Below are 22936 nucleotides of genomic sequence, written 5' to 3'. Positions count from 1 at the left end.
TATGAAGATAAATATATACAGTGTGTGGCCAAAAGTTTGTGGACATTTGTGTCCCATTCCACATATAGTCTTCATCCCCTGGTATAATAAGCTCCATTCTTCTGGGAAGATGTTTCACTAGATTGTTTGTGAGATTTCATTTAGCCACAAGGGCGTTAGTAAAGTCAGGTACTGATGTAGGTGAGGTGAGGTGATGTGGCCATTTATGCAGGAGATCTTCCACTAAATCCAACCTATGGAAAGCAGATCTTCATGGAGCTGGCTTTTTTCACAGGGGCATTGTCATGCTGAAACATGTTTGGGATATCTAGATCAAAGGAAAAGGGAAAATCTCATGCTCTTTCATCCAAACTACAATTGTGCGCCTCCAACTTCCTGTGGGAAAAGATTGAAGAAGAACCCCCTAGCGTTTTACTAAACAAAAACGGAGATCAGGAAACATTTGAGTTCATCATCAGCAATAACTGTGTGCTAGTTTTTTGGCTTAACCTAAGAAAAATTATTATTGTGTATTAGCAAGTTCTATTTTTTATTTCTGCCCACAACTAGCATAGCAAGCTAACTAAGCTAGCTAGCGGTGTTATGGTATTCCTCTTCTCCTGTTTTTTTCTCCCTTTCTTTCTAGCTTTACTGATAACATAATGAGTCAGCACTAATACCTGGTACACACACACACACACACACACACACACACACACACACACACACACACACACACACAGTGTAATTATGCACTGTTTATTGTATGGCATTTTCAATTTAATGAAATGTCAGGCTGTAAGTGAAAAACTGCACGGATCGTAGACGAGATTAATGAACAAACACACACACACACACACACACACACACACACACACACACACACACACACACACAAAGAGCCGAATGCTAACATTTCTGACAGGAAGAGTGATGTGGATGAGGTGAGGCATCGCAGATGGCTGAGATTAAGAAAAGGAACAATGAGACGAAATGTTGCTGGTTTGCCCGTTCAGTGTTTGCAAGCTGAAAAAAATTTAACTCACACACCACTAATATGGATTACAACACACACACACACACACACACACACACACACACACACACACACACACACACACACACACACACACACACACACACACACACACACACACACACATAAAACTCTCAGGTTAAAACACAAATTCGACAGCTGATGTAACACTGAAGTTTTAACACAATGCAAACACAGATCCAATGTTTGCTCATTTTAGCTAATTAGCCAAACCGCTATTGTTCATAGCTAGCAAGTGTATATTTTAGCGCGTCAGCTACTTTAGCAAACAAGAAAACGTCCGGACTTCTCACATTTTCACACGTTTATCGTCTTCATCACTGATCAGGATTAATGTTTAACAAGATATGCAAAAAATAAACTTCACAAAGCACACACACACATATATACATACACACACACACACACACACACACACACACACACACACACACACACACACACACCTTTGACTATGAAAAGCTAAAAACTTCAAGTACTTTAATGTCAGTAACTTAAAATGTTTTGTCTCTTTTAGTTATTTGCAAATATAAAGTTCTGTCAAGGACTGGGTGATGCTGACACACACACATGCGCGCACACACACGCACGCACACATGAACGCACACGCATGATAAAAAAGCAGATAAATTATGTATCCATGACATTCTGCATTTCCAATCTAAAAAAAAAAATCCTAAGCAGTGTGACAATATAAGGATGTTGATCTTCACAATGCAGTAGGTCATTAGCAGTAAAAGGCCGAAAGCTTATGTTTGGTCTCATCTCGGTGAGATCAAGGTCAAACTGGTTGGCGAGGTACCACTAAAGGTTCATGTTTGTTTCAGGAAGAGATCTACAGCAGCCATCTACACAATGTTCACCACCTGCACCGTCTACACTACCTACATAATCTACACCACCTGCACTATCTTTACCCTTTACACCACCTACACCATCTATACCCACTACACCTATATCCAACATTTATATTTACATTTATCTCATTCATACATCTGAGCAGCTATGGGGTTAAGAGCCTTGCTCAGAGGCCCAGAAGTAGCAGCTTGATGTGACTGGGATTTCAACTCGTGACCTTCGGATCCAAAGTCCAATGCCCTAACCATTAAGCTACTACCTCCCTTACTAAGCTACCCACCTTCATCACCTATACCACCCCTGTAGGAATAAACACACCCATGCCGGTGTTCAGCTGCTCAGCAAACATCATTGTGTGCCAAGCCAGAACCGAGCGCAGCGCTGCCAACTGCCAGCACGAGAAAACAGGTCATTAGGGAAGGGCTCTGACCTGCACCTTGTTTCACTGGAGGTATTTCTGTTTGTCTCAGGGACAGAGACGGAGATGGAGCAGGCTGACAATGGTGCCAGGTCTACGTGCCAAACTGCCTCCCAGAGTGGCAAGCTGGGTTGTTGTTGTTTTTTTCGCCAGCATTAATTTGTTTTCCCTGGTGCACCCGTGGGCAGGTAGCACTTATAGATAAGAAACACATCTCCTCAACACACTTTTTAAAAATTTTGTCACTTCAACTCATTAAATTAAAACTTCACCTTGAACCACATCCTGGCCACCAGAGCTGCAAAGTCATGCAAGTGAAAATAAAGGTCATTACACGTGTAAATTCTTGCCTTTATCTTTTGATTATCTTATTATTATTATCTTGCGATTTGTAAATTGTGGTTGTTTCTTTTTCTTGCTTCTTGCTTCTTTTCTTCTCATCACCATGAACTCCTTATTTCGCAAATAAGTAAATTTTTTACACTTCTCTTTCTTGCTCGCTTCCTGCATCATTCTTATATTCTTGGCTGGCACAGGAAGTGCAGGTTCCATTCATATACGACTTATCTGCTCTAAACTCTTAATCCTGGACTTCATGAACCAAAGCCAATCTTCTTCTTCTTTTTCTTCTTCTTTCAGCTTCCCCCATTAGGGGTTGCCCCAGCAGATCATCTGCCTCCATACGCCCCTGTCCTCTACATCTGCCTTTTTCAAACCAACCACATCCATAAACCTCCTCATTGGCTTTCCTCTTTTCCTCCTTCCTGGTGGCTCCATCCAGCATTCTTCTAGTTATGTTAGAAAGCTGGTGTCAGAGCACAGGGTCAGCCATAATACAGCAACCCAGAAGCACAAAAAGTTAAGGGCCTTGCTCAAGAGCCCAGGAGTGGCAGCTTGGTAATACGAGGACTTGAACCCGCTGAACTCTTGATATGTAACCCAAAGCCTTAACCACTTTCCTATATATAATAAATTATAGGGGTCATTTAGTCAAGTGAGATGAGAGCAGACAACCTGGTGGACATAAAGAGAATGAGCAAAACTCATATTAAAAGGTCCTGATCGAACCAACAACCCTAAACCCATGAGGTGTCAAAGCTAATCACTGCATCAACCTGCTGCTCTGCAAGGTTTATGCAATGTAAAAAATATTTAGGACCCACAAGCTAAGAGCATCGTCCTAGAGTGTTGATGCAACCTGAACAGGCGAGTTACATTCTGTAACCTGGGACTGGAAGAAAGAGAAATGCAGGAGAGAGACAGAGAGAGAGAGAGAGAGAGAGAGAGAGAGAGAGAGAGAGAGAGAGAGAGAGAGAGAGAGAGAGAGAGAGAGAGAGAGAGAGAGAGATTTAAAATGGTTGACTCTGGATCATCTCTCTTTCTCTCTTTATTGATAAACACAACAGATGCAAATCTGTCTTTAGGCACCAACCACCATGAGGGTAAAACTTTCCTACAAGATGATACCACCCACCTCTGTTATCCCATAACTCCCCCTACTCCCATCTTTTACAAGCAAGATACAAAACATTCCTCAGTTTCCATAGAGAAGTGTGCTTTCTCTAGTGTGTGACAGGCCGATGTGTGACTGAACGCATTTATAAAGAATCCCAGCGCTTGTCTGAAAGCATGTTATTACCACAATCATTCAATCGGGACCGATTTGCATAATTAAGGTCCGATCGGCCTCTTTCATGAATCATTAGCCTGAGTGTTTCAGTGGCTCCAAACAGGGATGTGAGACCTTGGGTTTGAAGTGGGCTGGGTCAATCAGCAAGGGGCAACTTTAAAGGATGCAACTCATTTTAGCTGCAGGTACTTGTCATTACAGCACAGTGAAATGCTTTCTTTGCATACCCCAGTGATTTTAGAAAGCTGAGGTCAGAGTGCAGGGTCAGCCATGATACAGCTCCCCTGGATAATTAGGGGGCTTGCACAAGGGCCCAAAAGTGACAGCTTGGCAATTCCAAGGCTTAAACCCCGATCAGCCAACTGATCAGCAACCCAAAGCCTCAACTATTGAGCTACCACTTCCACAAGATTTTCACATATCCCAGCAAGTGCAGAGTTAGCCATGGTATGACTCCCCTTGAACAGATATGATGCCTTTATCAAGCACCCAACAGTGGCAACTTAGAGGTGCTGGGCCTTGCACCCCAGACTTTATGATCAGTAGCCAGTCTTAAGCAGTATAGGTACAGCAGGGAACCCCCAAAAGCATGCTAATTAGATGCTATGTATACAAGGCAAGTTTTTGATGTTGAAAATGAATTGATTGAAATGTAACCATAACTCTGAAAGTGCCCCATCTAGCTTGTGGTGGGTTTTACAGTCCGTCAACAATGGTATAGCATTCTTAGGTTCTGTTCCTTAAAAGAACATGACAGAAGAAATCGACATGTAGACAGCTGGATTACCTTTAGGAAGCCATTTTTCTTACCTCAGTGAGATGTGGTGTGGGGTTGAAGCCACACATGTTGCAGACCTGGGCATTGCACTGGGTGCAGTGGTTGAAATTGGGAGATTCTGTAGGCACACCAACGTTTAACTCGGTCTTGCAGAGAGGGCAGCACACTTTTGGTTTACTCTTCTGCTGCTGGGAAGGCGCTGCAGGTTGGGGTCCAGGTTGAGGTCCAGGTTGGGTGCCAAGTGCGGGTCCGGGTTGGGTGCCAGGTGCGGGTCCGGGTTGGGTGCCAGGTGCGGGTCCGGGTTGGGTGCCAGGTGCGGGTCCGGGTTGGGTGCCAGGTGCGGGTCCGGATTGGGCAGCAGGTTTTGAAGTTGCTGCAGAAGTCTTCTGAGGTGTCTGAGGCTGAGATGGAGGCTGAGAAGAAGGCTGGTCGACTGATATCAGACTGGTGGCCTGGTTCAGGAGTGATGCGCCAAATCCAAAGAGCTTGCCAAATGGCTGCTCAGATGGAGGAGGATTTGGTTGAGATTTGGTGGGAGTCGCAGGCTGTGATTGAGATTTTTGTTGAGTTTGAGGGGTGGATGGAAGTTTTGCTTGAGTCTGTGAAGGAGTTGGAGGCTGTGATTGAGGTTTGGCTTGGGTTTGAGATGATGGGGTAGTCTGGAATTGAGGTTTAGCTTGGGTTTGGGGTGATTGGGTAGTTTGCGGTTGAGCTTTGGCCTGGGTTTGAGGTGAAGCAGTTGGTTGGGATTGAGGTTTCACTTGGGTTTTTAAAGGGGTAGATGGTTGAGATTGAGATTTTAGCTCATTCTGGGGTGCCGGGAAAGGTTTGGTTTGGGTTGAAGATGGAGTCTGAGGTGCCGTCCGAGGCTGGGGTTTGGTGGGCTGCTGCGGAGAATGGATCTGCTGCTGACTCTTGGATCTCGGGGTGTCCATGTCCATTCCTAATGCCCTTTGCATCTGGCAGTTGAGACACAGCCATTCCTGTACCTGAGCAACAGAGTCAAAAACAAGAAGACAGAAATAGAGAGGGAGAGAGAAAGATACCTTGTGTCATTCCCTTGTAACTAATTGCTTGTAAAATATTATATGAATGGCAGCCATGCCAATGAAAGAAAACTGATTTATTAAAAAGGGAGAAAGAAAGAGAGCACTACAGGCGTTTCATTAAACATTTCACATAAGCTTACAAGCTATGCTGGTATTTTAGCAAACAACAGCTATCTGGTCATCTAACACCCGATACAACAACCCAAAGAACCACTCGACAGTAAAGGTCTCTCTCGAGTTGCTTATATAATCATTATTCACGATAAACAATGACATGAAACAAGGGGTGTTTAACAGGATTATTGAGCACCGTGTTTCTCAGACCCCGAGTGTTTTAGCGCTCACCTGATTCCGCTTATCAGCACATTAACAAGCACTTCAGGAGGTTAAACTGGTGCTGTGAAATTACTGGAAACATTTATATGAACAGAGTTCAAAGTGCCGACTCAGGATCAGGATGAATCTGGGCTGTCAGAGTACCTGCTAACTTTATTCCTATTCCTTCCACTCAAACACACGGCCACTTCTTTCATCAAAGACTCCATTGAAGATACACCCACCTGTCTCACTCAAATACACACACCTGTCTCACTCAAATACACACACCTGTCTCACTCAAATACACACCAACCTGACTTACTCAAATACACACCAACCTGACTCACTCAAATACACACCCACTGGTTTCAATCAAATACACACCAACCTGTTTCAATTAAATACACCGACATGTCTCACTCAAATAAACATACCTGTCTCACTCAAATACACACACATGTCTAACTTAAATACACACACCTGTCTCACTCAAATACACACACCTTTCACACTCAAATACACACCCATCTGTCTCTCTCAAATATACACACACCTGTCTCACTCAAATACACACATACCTGTCTAACTCACATACACACCTTTTACTTGTATGTATTACATTCCTGTGTGTGTGTGCGTGTGTGTGTGTGTTATCTATACACACCGAATACCCACATCCCAGTTGAGCAAACTTCATCATGGCACCCCCTACTGACTATGTGTCTTGAAAAAAACACACAGACACGCACACACACGCACACACACACACACACACACACACACACACACACACACACACACACACACACACATTTAAAGTAGCTCATACCTTCAATGAACCATCATTAGCATCTTGCTTATTTGCATTTCTTTCATTATGAACTCATTTGAACGGGACATCAAAGTTAAGGAGAAGGGCCATAACGACTGTTCCAGTAATTAGGTCTGTCTTTAACATTTACATGAAAACACACAAGGAACCGTTCCAGCAAAGCCTGAGAGTACAAAATGTTCTCCGGTCAGCAAATCATTACCAGTGTATGAGTTTAGAATGCAAAGCCTAGTTCACTGTAATGACAAGATACAGAAACCAACACCTTTTTCACGGAGACTGACAGATGCAGAAGCCACACCTTTTTCACTGAGAATGACAGATACAGAAGCCACACCTCCTTCACTTTGACTGACAGACACAGAGGCCATGCCACCCTTACTTTGACTGATGGATAGACAAGACACGCCTCCTTCACTAAGACGGACAGACATGAAGACCACGCCCCCTTTGTTGAGTTGGGTTGGCATTAGAGAGCTCCTCCTCTAACTAAACTGTATTCAGACCTGAATTAAACATGTAATGAACACACCGGTCTCTCAGTAGAGCCGGAGCAGTCATGTGGACATGTCTGAGAGACGTGTCTGGGAGACGTGTCTGGGGGAAAGTGTCTTGGGAATGTGTTTGTCTGTGAACGAGAACAGAAGCAGTGTTGTGCTATTGTGTGTTTTTCTCACTAGGTTGTGTAAATAAAGAGGCTTTGCCAAGTGGACATTGTGTCAGCTTTTTTGTGTTTGTGTGTGTGTGTGTGTGTGTGTGTGTGTGTGTGTGTGTGTGTGTGTGTGTGCGCGCGCACGTGTATGTGTGTATGCACGTGTGTGTGTGTGTGTGTATGTATCTCACTCATACCTCAGCAACCCAAAAACAGCCCCAGAATAGACAGAGAGAGAAGAGGACAAAATGGGAATGAGTGTTAATTCAGCAAATATTCTTACCTTTCTTTTTCTTCCTCATCTCTCTCTCCCTCTCCCTCATCTCTCTCGCACTCTCTCCCTCCCTCTTCCTCTCTCTCCCCCACTCTCTCTATCCCCCTCTCCCTCATCTCTCTCTCACGCTCTCTCTCTCCCTCATCCCCCCATCTCTCTCTCCCTCTCTTGCTCTCTAACTGCTTCGCTTTTTTGCTTCCTTCCTATTCCTCTGTTTCCCATAAATCGTCTGCAGCAGTACATGTCCTACCTGATTTTATATGAACCTGCAGCTCACCACCTGCACTATGAAGAGCAGACAGGAGGAGGTGAGGGTAAAGTCCATGAGAAGTGTCCCTCAAAGGGACAGCATACACAGTGCTGAGCTGGAGGACATGCAGCATGTACATTACATGGTAAATACATGAAGAGCTGAGCTTCATCTCACACCTGCAGCGTGTCTCATTATCTGGAAAACGAGACAGAGCGCACTGCCATTTTACCCCAGCCATTGTACGTGTGTGTGTGTAAAGGTTGTTTTGGTGAGGATTTGATGTCCCAGTTTAAGTTTTAAGAAAGTCTCTCTCTCTCTCTCTTTCTATATATATATATATATATATATATATATATATATATATATATATATATATATATATATATATATATATATCCACTTTTTATTCTGCTTTTCTCTTACTGCCTTTCAATATATATATTTTCTTTTGCTGTTTGTTTCTCCGTTTTTCCAATTCTATCTCTTTCTCGATCACCATCTGTCTGTCCGTCTGCTTTTTTCCCCCCTGAATCTTCCTTTTGATGTCTCCCTACTATCTCTATTCTCTGTCTGTCCCCATCTCTCCATTGGTGTCTGAGGTTTAGATGTTGCAGGAGCTGACAAATGTGTATGGAGGTGTGTGTGTGATGAAGAGGATGTGGAATGGACTGAAGCTCCTGTCTTCCTGCTGTATGTAGGACATTCTACTTTTACTCAGTGAAGACATGCTCTATTGTTTCAGGAGAGTATAAGAGGGTGAGGGCGAGCGGAAACAGAGAGCTCCTGTTTCATATTTCTCGCTGATGGTTCAGTGAGAGCTCGGGTGTTAAAGGTCTTTATTTAGTTATGAGAGCAGATTCCAGAAAGGCCAGAGACCCGCTGATCCCTGATTATTGGTCTTGTTATTAAGGCCTTTAACTGTCGAGTTTGAGGATCCCGATTCACCTGCAAGGAGCTGCAAAAACCATGTGCATAAGCTGAACATCATTTCATTAACAGGTTCCGGGTGAAGGTGAGGGAGTGCAGACAGAGTGCAGACGGAGCAACTTACTCGTTACAGGGAAAAGGATTTTTATTTAAACCCCTCGCCACAAATGGAGAGGTGGCAGGAGTCATGACCTCTGAGTCTAATTAATATTTATCACATGAACTACCTGATTCACCACTCCTCACTGCTCATCAGCGCTCCTCACTGCTCATCACCGCTCCTCACTGCTCCTCACTGTTTATCAGCGCTCCTCACTGCTCATCACGGCTCATCACCACTTTTTACTGCTCATCACTGCTGATTACTGCTCCTCATTCTCCTCACCACTCATCACCGCTCCTTACCGCTCCTTACCACTCCTCAGTGCTCCTCAACACTCCTTACCACTCCTCAACACTCCTTACCACTCCTCACTTCTCCTCAACACTCCATACCACTCCTCACTGCTCATCACCACTTTTCACCACTCCTCACTGCTCCTCACTGTTCATCACCACTTCTCACCGCTCCTCAACACTCCTCACCACTACTCACTGCTCATCACCACTTCTCACCGCTCCTAAACACTCCTCATCACTCCTTAACACTCCTCACCGCTCCTCAACGCTTCTTACCGCTCCTAAACACTCCTTACCGCTCCTCACTGCTCCTCAACACTCCTTACGCTCCTCACTGCTCCTCAACACTCCTCACTGCTCCTTAACACTTCTTACCGCTCCTTACCGCTCCTCATACTTCTTACTTCTCATCACCGCTCCTCAACACTCCTCACCGCTCCTCAACACTCCTCACCGCTCCTCACTGCTCCTCAACACTCCTTACTGCTCCTCACTGCTCCTCACTGCTCCTCAAAACTCCTTACTGCTCCTTACTGCTCCTCATACTCCTTACTTCTCATCACCACTCCTCAACACTCCTCACCGCTCCTCAACACTCCTCATACTCCTTACTTCTCATCACCGCTCCTCACCGCTTCTTACCGTTTCTTAACGCTCCTCAATGCTCCTTACTGCTCCTCACCACTCCTCACTGCTCCTTACCGTTCCTTACTGCTCTTTAACACTCCTTACCGCTCCTCACCGCTTCTTACTGCTCCTCACCGCTCCTTACCACTCCTCACTGCTCCTTACCGCTCCTCACTGCTCCTCGTACTCCTCACTGCTCATCACTTCCCTTACCGATCTTATCTGCCCCTCAACACTCCTTACCGCTCCTCACTGCTCCTCATACTCCTTACTGCTTCTCAATGCTCCTCACCGCTCCTCACTGCTCATCACCGCTCCTTACCGATCCTAACTGCCCCGCAACACTCCTTACCGCTCCTCACTGCTCCCCATACACCTTATTACTTCCCAATGCTCCTCAATGCTCCTCACTGCTGCTCAGTGCTCCTCAATGCTCCTCACTGCTCCCCACTGCTCATATATACGTTTAAAATTTTTCATTTTTCATTACATTTCTGGTCCTCGAGGTGGTGAGAATGAAATTCTTGATTGTCAGATGTTTAGGATGGGGGGGTTTGCCTTGAAACCCCCTCCCCCCTCAACCACCACCCACTACCACCACTAAGCAGTGAGTGAGAGTCCGTTGAAGATCCTGCCAATACACCAGCACTGAAGGTGGGAAGAAGATCTCTCAAGGACTGGCAGTGTTCCGTTTGTGAGTGTGGGATGGCAAGTGTGTGTGTGTGTGTGTGTGTGTGTGTGTGTGTGTGTGTGTGTGTGTGTGTGTGTGTGTGTGTAGGCCAGATGGCTCTGCGTTTACTTCCTGCTGCCAGTCTTATGACTGATTCCGCAGTGTAAATGCAAAACGCAGTGCACTCGTAAAATCTGACTTTATTTCAGGCTGTAATCTGCACTTATCACTTTCTATCTGTCAAACTATCATCGTTCCTCCCTCGTTTTTTAAATGCTTTTCATGCAAAATGCTGCCATTCTATTGGCCAGAAGTAACGGGGACCTCAGACACACAGAGAAATGGACTGTGCTTTAATATTATACACTGATATATATATATATTATAATATATTATTCTCCCTCTTTCGCTTTACACGTTTACATTTTTTTATTTTTCAAATGAGTGAAAGAAGTCACATGATTAAACTCTTCGATTCCTCACATCAGTCCCTTTCTCTTTTTTTGCTCTTCTCGCTTCTTTGATATTCTCTCGTCCTAATTACCCCTTTTTCACTCACTCACTCTTACTACAACTACCCCCCATCTCTCTCTCTCTCTCTCTCTCTCTCTCTCACTCTCACTCTCACTCTCACTCTCACTCTCTTGTAGTGGTAGAGAATTGCAGGAAGAACTAAAAATAGAGACCAGCCTGATGGCTGAGTGCTGGAGGTGCTGCATGCTGTAGGGGAGACCACTAAAGTGTGTCCACATCTCTCTCTCTCTCCCGCCCTTTCTCGTTCCATCCTTTCTCTTTTTAACCACATCTATTCCTCTCTATGGTTCTTCTAAAGGTTTCTTACTCATAAAATCTAAGGGAAGTTTTCCTTGCCACAGTCTTTACGGCTGCTCATCAGGGATAAATACACAACATTTACCTTCACTGATAAATTCTGTAAAGCTGCTTTGAGACAATGTCTTTTGTGAAAAGCGCAATAGAAATAAACTTGACTTGAAACTCCATGCTCACTCCAATAAACTAGCGATACTCCATGCTCACTCCAATAAACTAGCGATACTCCATGCTCACTCCAATAAACTAGCGATACTCCATTCTCACTCCAATAAACTAGCGATACTCCATGCTCACTCCGATAAACTAGCGATACTCCATGCTCACTCCGATAAACTAGCGATACTCCATGCTCACTCCAATAAACTAGCGATACTCCATGCTCACTCCAATAAACTAGCGATACTCCATGCTCACTCCAATAAACTAGCGATACTCCATTCTCACTCCAATAAACTAGCGATACTCCATGCTCACTCCAATAAACTAGCGATACTCCATGCTCACTCCAATAAACTAGCGATACTCCATGCTCACTCCAATAAACTAGCGATACTCCATTCTCACTCCAATAAACTAGCGATACTCCATTCTCACTCCAATAAACTAGCGATACTCCATGCTCACTCCAATAAACTAGCGATACTCCATGCTCACTCCAATAAACTAGCGATACTCCATGCTGATGCTATGTGATGGGTTTTAAGGTTCTCCTGGACACACAGACAGATATAGTGTGAAGTCAGAATGTAGTGACTGAGGACACAAAGGAACTCCACATGTCGTCTTTAATACACACAACACATCCATCACCGTCTCATTTTCAACAACGATCTCCAGCTCAGTGGCCATCTTTCCTCTGGTGAGCACCGAGGTCACACTCAGCAGTCTCTTTATCTTGCTTCCCAAGTCTCTCTTTCTATCTTTCTTTCTTTTCTCTCTCTCTGTTTACCGTTTTCTGTATCTCTGTCTGGTCTCAGCTGCGGCGCTTTGTGTGACTCGGGAGTCTTTACATGATTTATACTGCACGTTAGCAGAAACAGTGACGTGTGTCATGGCGAGTCGGGTTCTTCAGGAAGAGAACCAGGAAGAAAACTCACACGGAGGGAAAGAGAGAGAGACTGAGTGCAGGGTAACGGAGGGTAAACTCTTACCTCAGTAAGGTGTGGGTTGGGGTTGAAGCCGCACTGGTTACACACTGTACTGTGACACTGCGTGCAGGTGTTGCAGTTCGGCTGGCCGTCCGTGGAGCCCGTCAGGTCGGCTGTTTTACACACGGGACACAGCTTACTGCTGGGCATCGGGGCAATCTGCGGCACCGAGTAGGGGGACTTAGGGCCACCCGGGTCCCCCTGAGGGCTCTTGCGAGGAGACTGGCTTTGATTGGGGACACTGCCAACCGGCCCCCCTGGCTTCGGTCCATTACTGGGGTCTGTGTTTGGGGATTTGCCCTGGATGCTGGAAGAAAGGACAAAAAAAAAGGAGATCAAACGTAAATTAGGTGTGTTTAAGTGTGGCATGGACATTACAGCACCCCTGAGGGTTAATTGACTTTCTCAAAGGCCCAAGACTGGAATATTTGGAGACACTGGGGCTTGAACTCCCAACCTAACTGGTGAGTAACGTGGAGCTTTAACCAGTAAGCTCCCAATTCCCCCTATATACTGGATAAGAATCAGGTGAAGGTTTCCAACTTTATTCATTAATCGATATCAATGATTATTTTTTGTGCACACACACACACACACACACACACACACACACACACACACACTCATACACACAGAACAATAAGGGGTTTTATGTTCTTAGTCCTGGAATAGTCACGCTTGTGTGACAGGAAGGCCGGTTTGTAGGATCCCATGCTCACTGCTTCATTTTGCATACAAATAAACACATTATCTATCAACAAAATAATCCACGAGCAAGAGATAATAAAATATCAAAGCCAGATCAGGGCTGGAGAGAAGAAAGAAAAGCACAGGCATGTACAGTGTTCCTACTGAAACCAGCGTCTTTTTCCATGAAGAATAGGAAGAGTGACTCAGCGGGAAAACGCCGGCGACAGGAGAAGTGGGAACGAGAATTCCACGAGCTGAAATGGAGCGTGATGCCGATTTCATCAGGTTCTGAAAAAAAAAAGCATGCGTGGGTTCTGGCAGCTGCGTCCTCGCTGCCTTCAGATAAATCGAATTGGATGTGAAGTGTACAAATATGATTTCCAACAGTTTCATTAGAGCCACGGTAAAATCGCCGTTAACGCTCCTGCTCCGAATTTCACCCAGGCGCCAACAAGGAGGCGCTTTTTATTTTCCCCTGAAATTTATGTTTTTTTGTCTGCAGGTGTTTTTTATTTTTAATTTTATCTCTCCACACCTGCTGCGGCCCTGACCATCTAGCACTTTCACACACGTGCACACACACACACACACACACACACATAATAGACAGATGTAATGGAGCACACATTCATCAGAAGCGAACTGCTGAGAATACGGGCGGCAAACCCGACATGACATCGTTTATCATTTGTTCCTCTGCTTCCTCCATCTTGTATTCTCTGAAGAGAATCGATCGCTCACCCGTTGTCTGATACGAATTTGTAGGTCAGTGGACACTGAAACTTCTCCATGTTGAGCTCATGGACTATTCACTTCACTGATATTGTGTCTTTTCTCTCAAAACAGCAAACTGTGCAATCAGGACTGCACATACAACCATCTAACCATTGTCCCTGTTCATGCTGATTCCTCTACATTCAATCATTCAAATGAAATGACAATAAGGAGTGACGGGATCATTCACTGACTGCTGACGGTGACATTCCTGATCTTTCGAAGTTCCAGTTGTGTGACTCTTTAGTTGTGTGCAGTGGTGAATGAAGTACACAAAGCATGTGGTTGAGTTAAAGTAGAGATTCACTCTGTAAAATATTCCTCCAGTAAGAGTAAAAGTGTCTCTTTAAACTTTTACTTGAGTAAAACATTAACTCCTCACTATCGTTAGGTCATGTCCCTAAATCCCTCAAGTTAGCAGTTATTAAGCCCCTCATTAAAAAACCTAATCTGGATCCAAACACGCTATCGAATTACAGACCAATTTCAAATCTCCCATTTATGTCTAAGATTTTAGAAAAGATTGTCGCTGCCCAGTTATGTAACCACTTGCAGGAGAACAATATCTTTGAAGAGTTTCAGTCAGGTTTTAGGCCCCATCATAGCACAGAAACTGCTCTAGTTAAAATCACTAACGACCTGTTTTTAGCTTCAGACCAAGGCTACATCTCCCTATTAGTTTTACTAGATCTTAGTGCTGCGTTCGACACTATAGATCATGATCTTCTCCTCGATCGCTTACAGAATTACATCGGTATTCAGGGACAGGCATTAAGCTGGTTTAAATCCTACCTGTCCAATCGTTACCATTTCGTAGATTTAAATGGAGAGCTATCCAGGATAATGCTAGTAAATTATGGCGTGCCACAAGGGTCAGTTCTGGGACCCCTGCTTTTTACAATATACATGCTTCCATTAGGAAATATTATTAGAAGGCATGGAATTAGCTTCCATTGTTATGCTGATGATACCCAGCTATATATTTCATCCAAACCAGGCGATACAGCTCAATTAGCTCGCATAACTGAGTGTGTTGAAGAAATAAGAGATTGGATGACCCATAACTTTCTGCTATTAAATCCTGATAAAACGGAGATTTTGCTCATCGGCCCAAAAAATAGTACACAGAAGCTCCAGCATCTCAGCCTGCATTTAGATGGTTGTTCTGTAACTACTAGTTCAACGGTAAAAGACCTGGGAGTTATTTTAGACAGCAACTTATCTTTTAAAAATCACATCAATCAAGTTACAAAAACAGCCTTCTTTCACCTTAGAAATATTTCTAAGCTAAGAAATATGTTATCTATATCTGATGCAGAGAAGCTCGTCCATGCGTTTATGACCTCTAGAATAGACTACTGTAATGCATTACTAGGTGGATGTCCTGCATCATTAATAAACAAGCTTCAGTTAGTTCAGAATGCCGCAGCAAGAGTTCTTACTAGGTCAAGAAAATACGATCATATAACCCCAATCTTATCGTCCCTACATTGGCTTCCTATTAAGTTTCGAATAGACTACAAACTACTGCTTCTCACTTATAAAGCACTAAATGGTTTGGCTCCCATGTATCTATCCAGTCTCTTAACACGCTACAATCCGTCACGCTCCCTGAGATCTCAAAACTCTGGGCTTCTAGTAGTTCCTAGAATAGCAAAGTCCACTAAAGGCGGTAGAGCATTTTCACATTTAGCTCCTAAACTCTGGAATAGTCTTCCTGACAGTGTTCGGGGTTCAGATACACTCTCCCAGTTTAAGTGTAGATTAAAAACATATCTTTTTAGCAAAGCCTACACATAACACACATCACGCACATCACATCACAACCTTGTGCTCCAGAACATCTGATCACATGCACATTATCAACTTGTGCTGTTAATATCATGAACAGCAGCTACGCTAATTCCTCTCCACTGCTTCTCTTTCTCTCCCCATCCCGAGGCTTCCTGAGGTTTGGCCAGCTCCAGTCACGTCCCACCTCGTGAAGATTATGGACCTATGGATGATCATGGAGAAGTAGATGCCGAGTGTTTAAAGGCCCTGGCATGGAGAAGCTGATGCTGGATCTATGATGATCACAAATTGTTCTGTATTGTTGAAAGATTTATGACCAAACTTTTGATGTCACCCATATGAGGATGGGTTCCCCTTTGAGTCTGGTTCCTCTCAAGGTTTCTTCCTCATATCATCTAAGGGAGTTTTTCCTTGCCACTGTCGCCACGGCTGCTCATCAGGGACAAACGCACACCATTCACCTTCACTGTTGTTTTCTGTAAAGCTGCTTTGAGACAATGTCTGTTGTGAAAAGCGCTATACAAATAAACTTGACTTGACTTGACTAAAAGTACAAAAGTGTTTGACTTCAAATGAACTTAAGTATCCAAAGTACTGATTTATTATAACTATAATGTTCCTGTTATAATTTTTATCACCCTAATCAACTCAGTTTATGTGTAAAGACTCGAATGTGACTCTCAGCACACTGATCTATTAATAGAATGATATTAAAGACTCAAACACTGATTGATTTCTATTACAATGATCATGAACCCAAAACCTTCTTTTCATCTACTATGGTATAAATAAGGTCGACCTTACACTAACACTGGACTGGCACAACAACAATCACGCTTTAAACTTCCTGCCTTCTTATATATATATATATATATATATATATATATATATATATATATATATATATATATATATATATATATATATATATAACAAATTAATTATATAAAAATATATACAATATTAACATTTTATCTATACTTTTATTCTACATTTTGTACTTTGCATTTTTTTTTATTCTATTTATTTCTATAGTAAAAAATTATTTCACCACGTCGTACTCTTTATGAATGTGTATGAATTTAAATTGAATTGGTGACATGCTGTGTGTTTGACCACTTAAGTTTTTATCCGCTAATAAATAAAAAGAAACTACTGATTTTAAGATATCTGACTTTAAAATGTAGTGAAGTAACAGTAAAGTCTCCCCAAATGGAAACACTTCATTAAAGTACAGATACAAGAAAAAGCTCAGAATTAGATTTGCTTCATTACTGCCCACCTCTGGTTGTGTCCGGTATTATTATTAGGTTTAAATATGTATTCCATTTTGAGCAGCTACATGTAAACAATCAGCTTTTATTTAAACGTTATCCAATAATAATACGGTACACAATAAAATGCAACGGAATATAACTGTGTGTGTGTGTGTGTGTGTGTGTGTGTGTGTGTGTGTGTGTGTGTGTGTGTGTGTGCGTAGCGGATTAAGTCTTTCTCTCGCAGCGCTGAATTCACACCTGCTTCTGTCTTTCTCGATATTCTCCTTTTTCTTTTTCAATTAAAAGTAGGGAAAACACAGCAGGGATCTCTGAGCTTAGAGTTCCCACAATGCCTGCTGATCTCTCTCTCTCTCTGTGTGTGTGTGTGTGTGTGTGTGTGTGTGTGTGTGTGTGTGTGTGTGTGTGTTTTCATGGTCACTATGGGGGATTTATCGGCGCTATGCAGACGTGCAAACAGACTGTGTTTGTTCCATGAAAGCGCAATGCTTCAGATTAACAAAGCAATTAGAGAACTGAGTCAGAGAAAACACACACACACACACACACACACACACACACACACACACACACACACACACACACATATATGTGTAAAGAATAATATGTATGTGCTGACAAACTGATTGTTGGTGTGATGGAGATGCTTTGAATATTCCTATAATTTGTGATGAGCAGAAAAGCATCTCAGAATGCACACCGTGAAGAAGCTTGAGGGCAGATAGTGCTACAACTGCAGAAGACTATGTCAGGTTCCTCAACTTCCAGAAGAGAACTGAGATCTGAGACTGGATAAATGTTGCCTGGTCTAATGAACCCTTATTTCTGGTGAAGAACACAGATGTAGACTCAGAACCCTGCATTGTCCAGGCTGGTAGTGGTGGTGTAATGGTGTGGGGAAAGGTTTCTCAGCACACTTAATCCATCATTGATTCATGAATCATGGCCACAGAGTGTTTGAGTCATGTACCATCTTCTCATCATCTTAACCATTTTTATTACCAGGATGATGGGTTTCTTTAGTAGCCTTCCTAATAAATGGACCTGAATCCAGCAGATCACTTTCGGGATAAAGTCAGAAGAACATGGAGCAGAATCTCAGCAACGTTTCTAACATCTTGTGGAATTCATGCTGGAACTGAAGCTGTTCTCAGAGCAAAAAGGGAAGATCTACTTAGTATTAGTAGTGTTCCAAATAAAGTGCTCAGTAAGATCACCTTCACACACACACACACACAGTCAACACTGTCACTAATGTCTTTCACACAGTAAGCGAGAATCAAAAAAGCAGTTCTGACAGCACAACAGCACCAGTGAGTCAGAACTGTGTGTGTGTGTGTGTGTGTGTGTGTGTGTGTGTGTGTGTGTGTGTGTGTGTGTGTGTGTAGGGGATTTTGCTCACTCTGCTCATCGCCTGCCGTCTAAAAGTTTCAGTGGAGCTTCACATCAAAACACCAGTGTGACAGTCTGTAAGTTGCACACACACACACACACACACACACACACACACACACACAAAATAAAAAAACTTACAAATGACAGGATCTGACAAAATTTCCCCCACTTCCACACACAAAAGATACAGCTAGAAGTCACCCCTGTCTGTGTGTGTGTGTGTGTGTGTGTGTGTGTGTGTGTGTGTGTGTGTGTGCTCAGCATCTGTCACGTTTACTGTAATTACCATTAACTAGGATGTTGGACAAGCTGCAATTGAGGTGTCTTGGAGTTTTATCTTTCCACTGTGTGTCCTATAACACTTACATGCTAGCTAGCTAAATCAGCAGCTACGGTTATTAGCAAGCTGAAGCATTGCCTAGCAACAGCATCCTCACGTGAAAATAACGTTCGCTTGATTCCTCGTGTCAGAAGGATATAGTTTAGGGCACGGTCAAAATCATGCGGCTACCATTCATGTGCTTAGCGTCCTAGTGTTTCCTGTAATAACGTTAGCTAGCATACTGAACGACCTTATACAGTATTAGCAGTGGCTAGTTTGAATGTCCAACTTCTGTTAGCATTCACAGCATCTGTTTTTCTCTTCCCATCCAGGTCTAATGTGAGCAGAAATAAGTGTGATTGGAAGTCACAGAGCTTCCTTGTGACCAATCGCTTTAGCAGCTGAAACACGGCTCTTGTGCATTTAGCGAACACTCGGCTAATTTGTTTGGAGTTGCGTGACACAATTGCAGCCTGATTGCTTTTCCGATACTCGGGTCGGACGGTACGCCGGCGTCTGTTGCACAGAAGCGTGCAGAGATTTCATGCTCGTGACTCGGGGAACAGCGTGACCCAGGACAATAGCAGCCGTGTCAATCTTTAAAATCCCTCCAGAGCACACGTGCTCCTGCATTCATGGAAATTTCGAGCTGGAGTTTCACTCGTGAGCGACGAGGCCGCGGATCAGCTGAGAGCTATTATCATCCGCGGACTGCTTCCTGCAGAGAAGTCGCATTCGCACACTCGCTCACGCTCCAGAGACTTGTTTCTACCTGATATGTGTGTTTCTACCTGGCGTATGTGTTTGTCAGTCTAAGTTAAGGAGGCGTGGCCTGTGTGTTTGTCAGTCTAAGTAAAGGAGGCGTGGCCTGTGTGTTTGTCAGTCTAAGTGAAGGAGGCGTGGCCTGTGTGTTTATCATTCTAAGTGAAGGAGGCGTGGCATGTGTGTTTGTCAGTCTAAGTGAAGGAGGCGTGGCCTGTGTTTGTCAGTCTAAGTGAAGGAGGCGTGGCCTGTGTGTTTGTCAGTCTAAGTGAAGGAGGCGTGGCCTGTGTGTTTGTCAGTCTAAGTGAGGAAGGCGTGGCCTGTGTGTTTATCATTCTAAGTGAAGGAAGTGTGACCTTTTTGTATGTTAGTCTAAGTGAATGATAAACACAAAGAGGCGTGGCCTGTGTGTATCATTTTCGATAAAGGTTTGGGAAACGCCCACATTCACAGTGAACTTGTGGGAAGTGATTTGAACTGAAAACCGAAGCGTGTGAAAACCAGTATATCCCTCCGTGTCCAGTTTCTCACCTATCTGTGTGTGTGTGTGTGTGTGTGTGTGTGTGTGTGTGTGTGTGTGTGTGTGTGTGTGTGTGTGTGTGTGTGTGTGTGGCTTGCTCTCATCTCATTTTACCAACAGACATGCCGCTATACGCCTGTTCAGGGTGACTTCACTCAGACGGGACTCAATCCTATTGAGCATTAGAGGAGTAATGAATGGGTTCGATAGAAGCCTGCTAGTGTGACCATGAGAGACAACAGGGAAATAGAAAGATAAAGAGCAAGAGAGAGAGAGAGAGAGAGAGAGAGAGAGAGAGAGAGTAAGAGAGTAAGAGAGTAAGAAAAAGCCCTGGAGCTCATGAACACACTTTTATTCGATTGCGGTGTCATTATGTAACAAGCTCTTTTATCACCATGATATTTGGACGTCTTTTCCGTCTACCAGGAATTACGGCATAAATTCCTCTCTTTTCTGCTCTCCCTCTTTCTCTCTCTCTCTCTCTCTCTCTCTCTCTCTGTAATGCGATGACACAGTCATAATCAGAACCATATTCACACAGATATCTACTCAGCCTAATGAATCCGTCTGGTGGCTGTGTGCATCGTCTTCATGTTTCAGACTGCAGGAACTGCATAAACAGTGCATACTTCCTGGTTCAGCTCGTGGTTTTTCCTCACTGAAAAAATAACGTCCCCTGAATATAGGGATTTGATCTGAAACATTAAGTAGGAACACATGGCCTGGGGAGTGGAGAAAATCTTTAGGAAACCTGTAGGAATATTGTGTCTGGGAAAATGTCCATTAGCTCAGCTTTTCCTAGGCTCATGGGGACATGAGAGTCCTGTTGTAAAATATGTTTTCTGCTGGTGAAGGTCTATCTAGGTTATGAAGATAAAACTCAGTAAAGAAAAGAACAAGTAGAAGGTATATACAATCCTTGGACTCCAGAGTAGTCTCGGATGTACTTAGTGGTCTCTCTGTATACTTCTTACATGTGAAAAATCCAGCAAAAATCGTTCTTTCATCTAGAAAAGAAACCATAATCCACAGATGAAACAGAGTAGCTGATCCTGACTTGCTCTCAGTCTGCTAAAGACCTGATCCGATCTAATCCTGATCTTGGAGTTGCTTTGACCATGGTGTACTTGAATATAGCCCGAGCAATACACTTGTTTTTGACCAGCAACATGAACAAAGAGCAATCCGATTCCAGACTGACCAACAGGAGTCGTGTCTGTGTGAACGTGGAGGTTGTCGTGGTTACAGGGATCTAAGCGGCACCAAAATCCTGCTTTGTTGGACAGCTGCTCATTTATTTTAGCAGACTGAGTGTGTGTGTGTGTGTGTGTGTGTGTGTGTGTGTGTGTGTGTGTGTGTGTGTGTGTGTGTATTATAAGAGTGGGCGTGGTGTGTGTTAGAATTGTGTTTTTGTGATTAAACACGATGTGCGCTAGCGTGAGCCGAAGCCTGCCGAGACACCTGATGGTCCGAGCTCGTGGGAAAACCTGGTGATCCATAAAATCTGCCTCCACCTGCCTCCTGCCTGTCACTGGGCGTCTCTCACACTTTCTCTCTCACACACACACACACACACACACACACACACACACACACACACACACACACACACACACACACACACTGGCAGGAGTGCAGCTCAGTGGAGAGATAGTGTTTCAGCAGGATCATGCAGAGAAACATGAACAGAACATTTTTTCCTCTGCACAGGGAAAATCAAAGAGGACAGAGAGAGAAGGAGGAATGGAGAGATGAAGGGCAGGAAATGGAGATGGGCAACGGCGATGAAATGTCTGATGCTCGCTTTAAAATGTAAAAACTGTTCTGTCTGCTTACGAGTAACAGAGAGGAGGAGGAGCTGGAGGCGAGAACAGAGAGAGAAATACAACACAGGAACATGGGTGTGTGGGAGAAAGAGAGAGACAGTGTGTGAGTGAGAGAGAGAGAGAGAGAGAGAGAGAGAGAGAGAGAGAGAGAGAGAGAGAGAGAGAGAGACAGTGTGTGAAAGAGAGTGTGAGAGAGAGAGAGAGAGAGAGAGAGAGAGAGAGAGAGAGAGAGAGAGAGAGAGAGAGAAAACAAAAGATGAAGAGATTGAGAGATGGAGTGAGAGATGGGGAAATTGAGAAAAAGAGAGATGGAGAGAGAGGGGAAGATTAAGAAATGGAGAGATAAAAAAGAGTGGGAGTTTTGAAAGATTGATAGATGGAGGGATGGAGTGAGAGAAGGAAAGATTGAGAATTTGAGAGATAGGAAGAGCGAGAGGTGGAGAAATTGAGAAATAAAGAGGTGGAGAGAGTGGCAGATGGAGTGAGAGTTGGAGAAATTAAAAAAATGGAAGATAAAGAAAGTGAGAGATGGAGAAAACGAGAGATGGGGAAATTGAGAGAGATGGAGTAAGAGATGGAGAGAGTGAGAGGTTGACATATGAAGAGAGTGAGATGAACTGAGAGAAGGAGAGAGTGTGAGATGGAGAGAGAAATAGAGAAAGAGGTGAAAGGAGAAATTAAGAGATAGGGAGAGAGATGGAGAGAGTGAGTGATGGAGTAAGAAAAGGAGAAAGATGGAGAGATAGAGAGAGAGGTGGAGGGATAGGGAGAGAGATGGAGAGAGAGAAGGAGAGAGATGGAGATGGAGAGAGAAATAGAGAAAGAGGTGAAAGGAGAAATTAAGAGATAGGGAGAGAGATGGAGAGAGTGAGT

The 22936-nt window shown here is 43.7% G+C and overlaps 1 protein-coding gene across 2 annotated transcripts in view; it reads right to left on the bottom strand.

Annotated features, from left to right (window-relative positions):
- bsnb (bassoon (presynaptic cytomatrix protein) b) overlaps window positions 1-22936 on the bottom strand; it is a 59372-nt gene that overhangs the window by 32173 nt on the left and 4263 nt on the right. For both annotated transcript variants that reach the window (XM_083533618.1, XM_083533619.1), the window contains exons 2-3: window positions 12707-13010; window positions 4753-5709 (exon numbers count right to left, since the gene is read on the bottom strand). In XM_083533618.1, the coding sequence (XP_083389744.1) occupies window positions 4753-5709; window positions 12707-13010 (1261 nt within the window). The remainder of the gene's footprint in view (window positions 1-4752; window positions 5710-12706; window positions 13011-22936) is intronic.

Source organism: Silurus aristotelis (genome assembly GCF_946808225.1).
Source record: "Silurus aristotelis genome assembly, chromosome: 28".
NCBI classification, from domain to species: domain Eukaryota; kingdom Metazoa; phylum Chordata; class Actinopteri; order Siluriformes; family Siluridae; genus Silurus; species Silurus aristotelis.
This window is presented reverse-complemented; position numbering and strand designations above follow the sequence as displayed.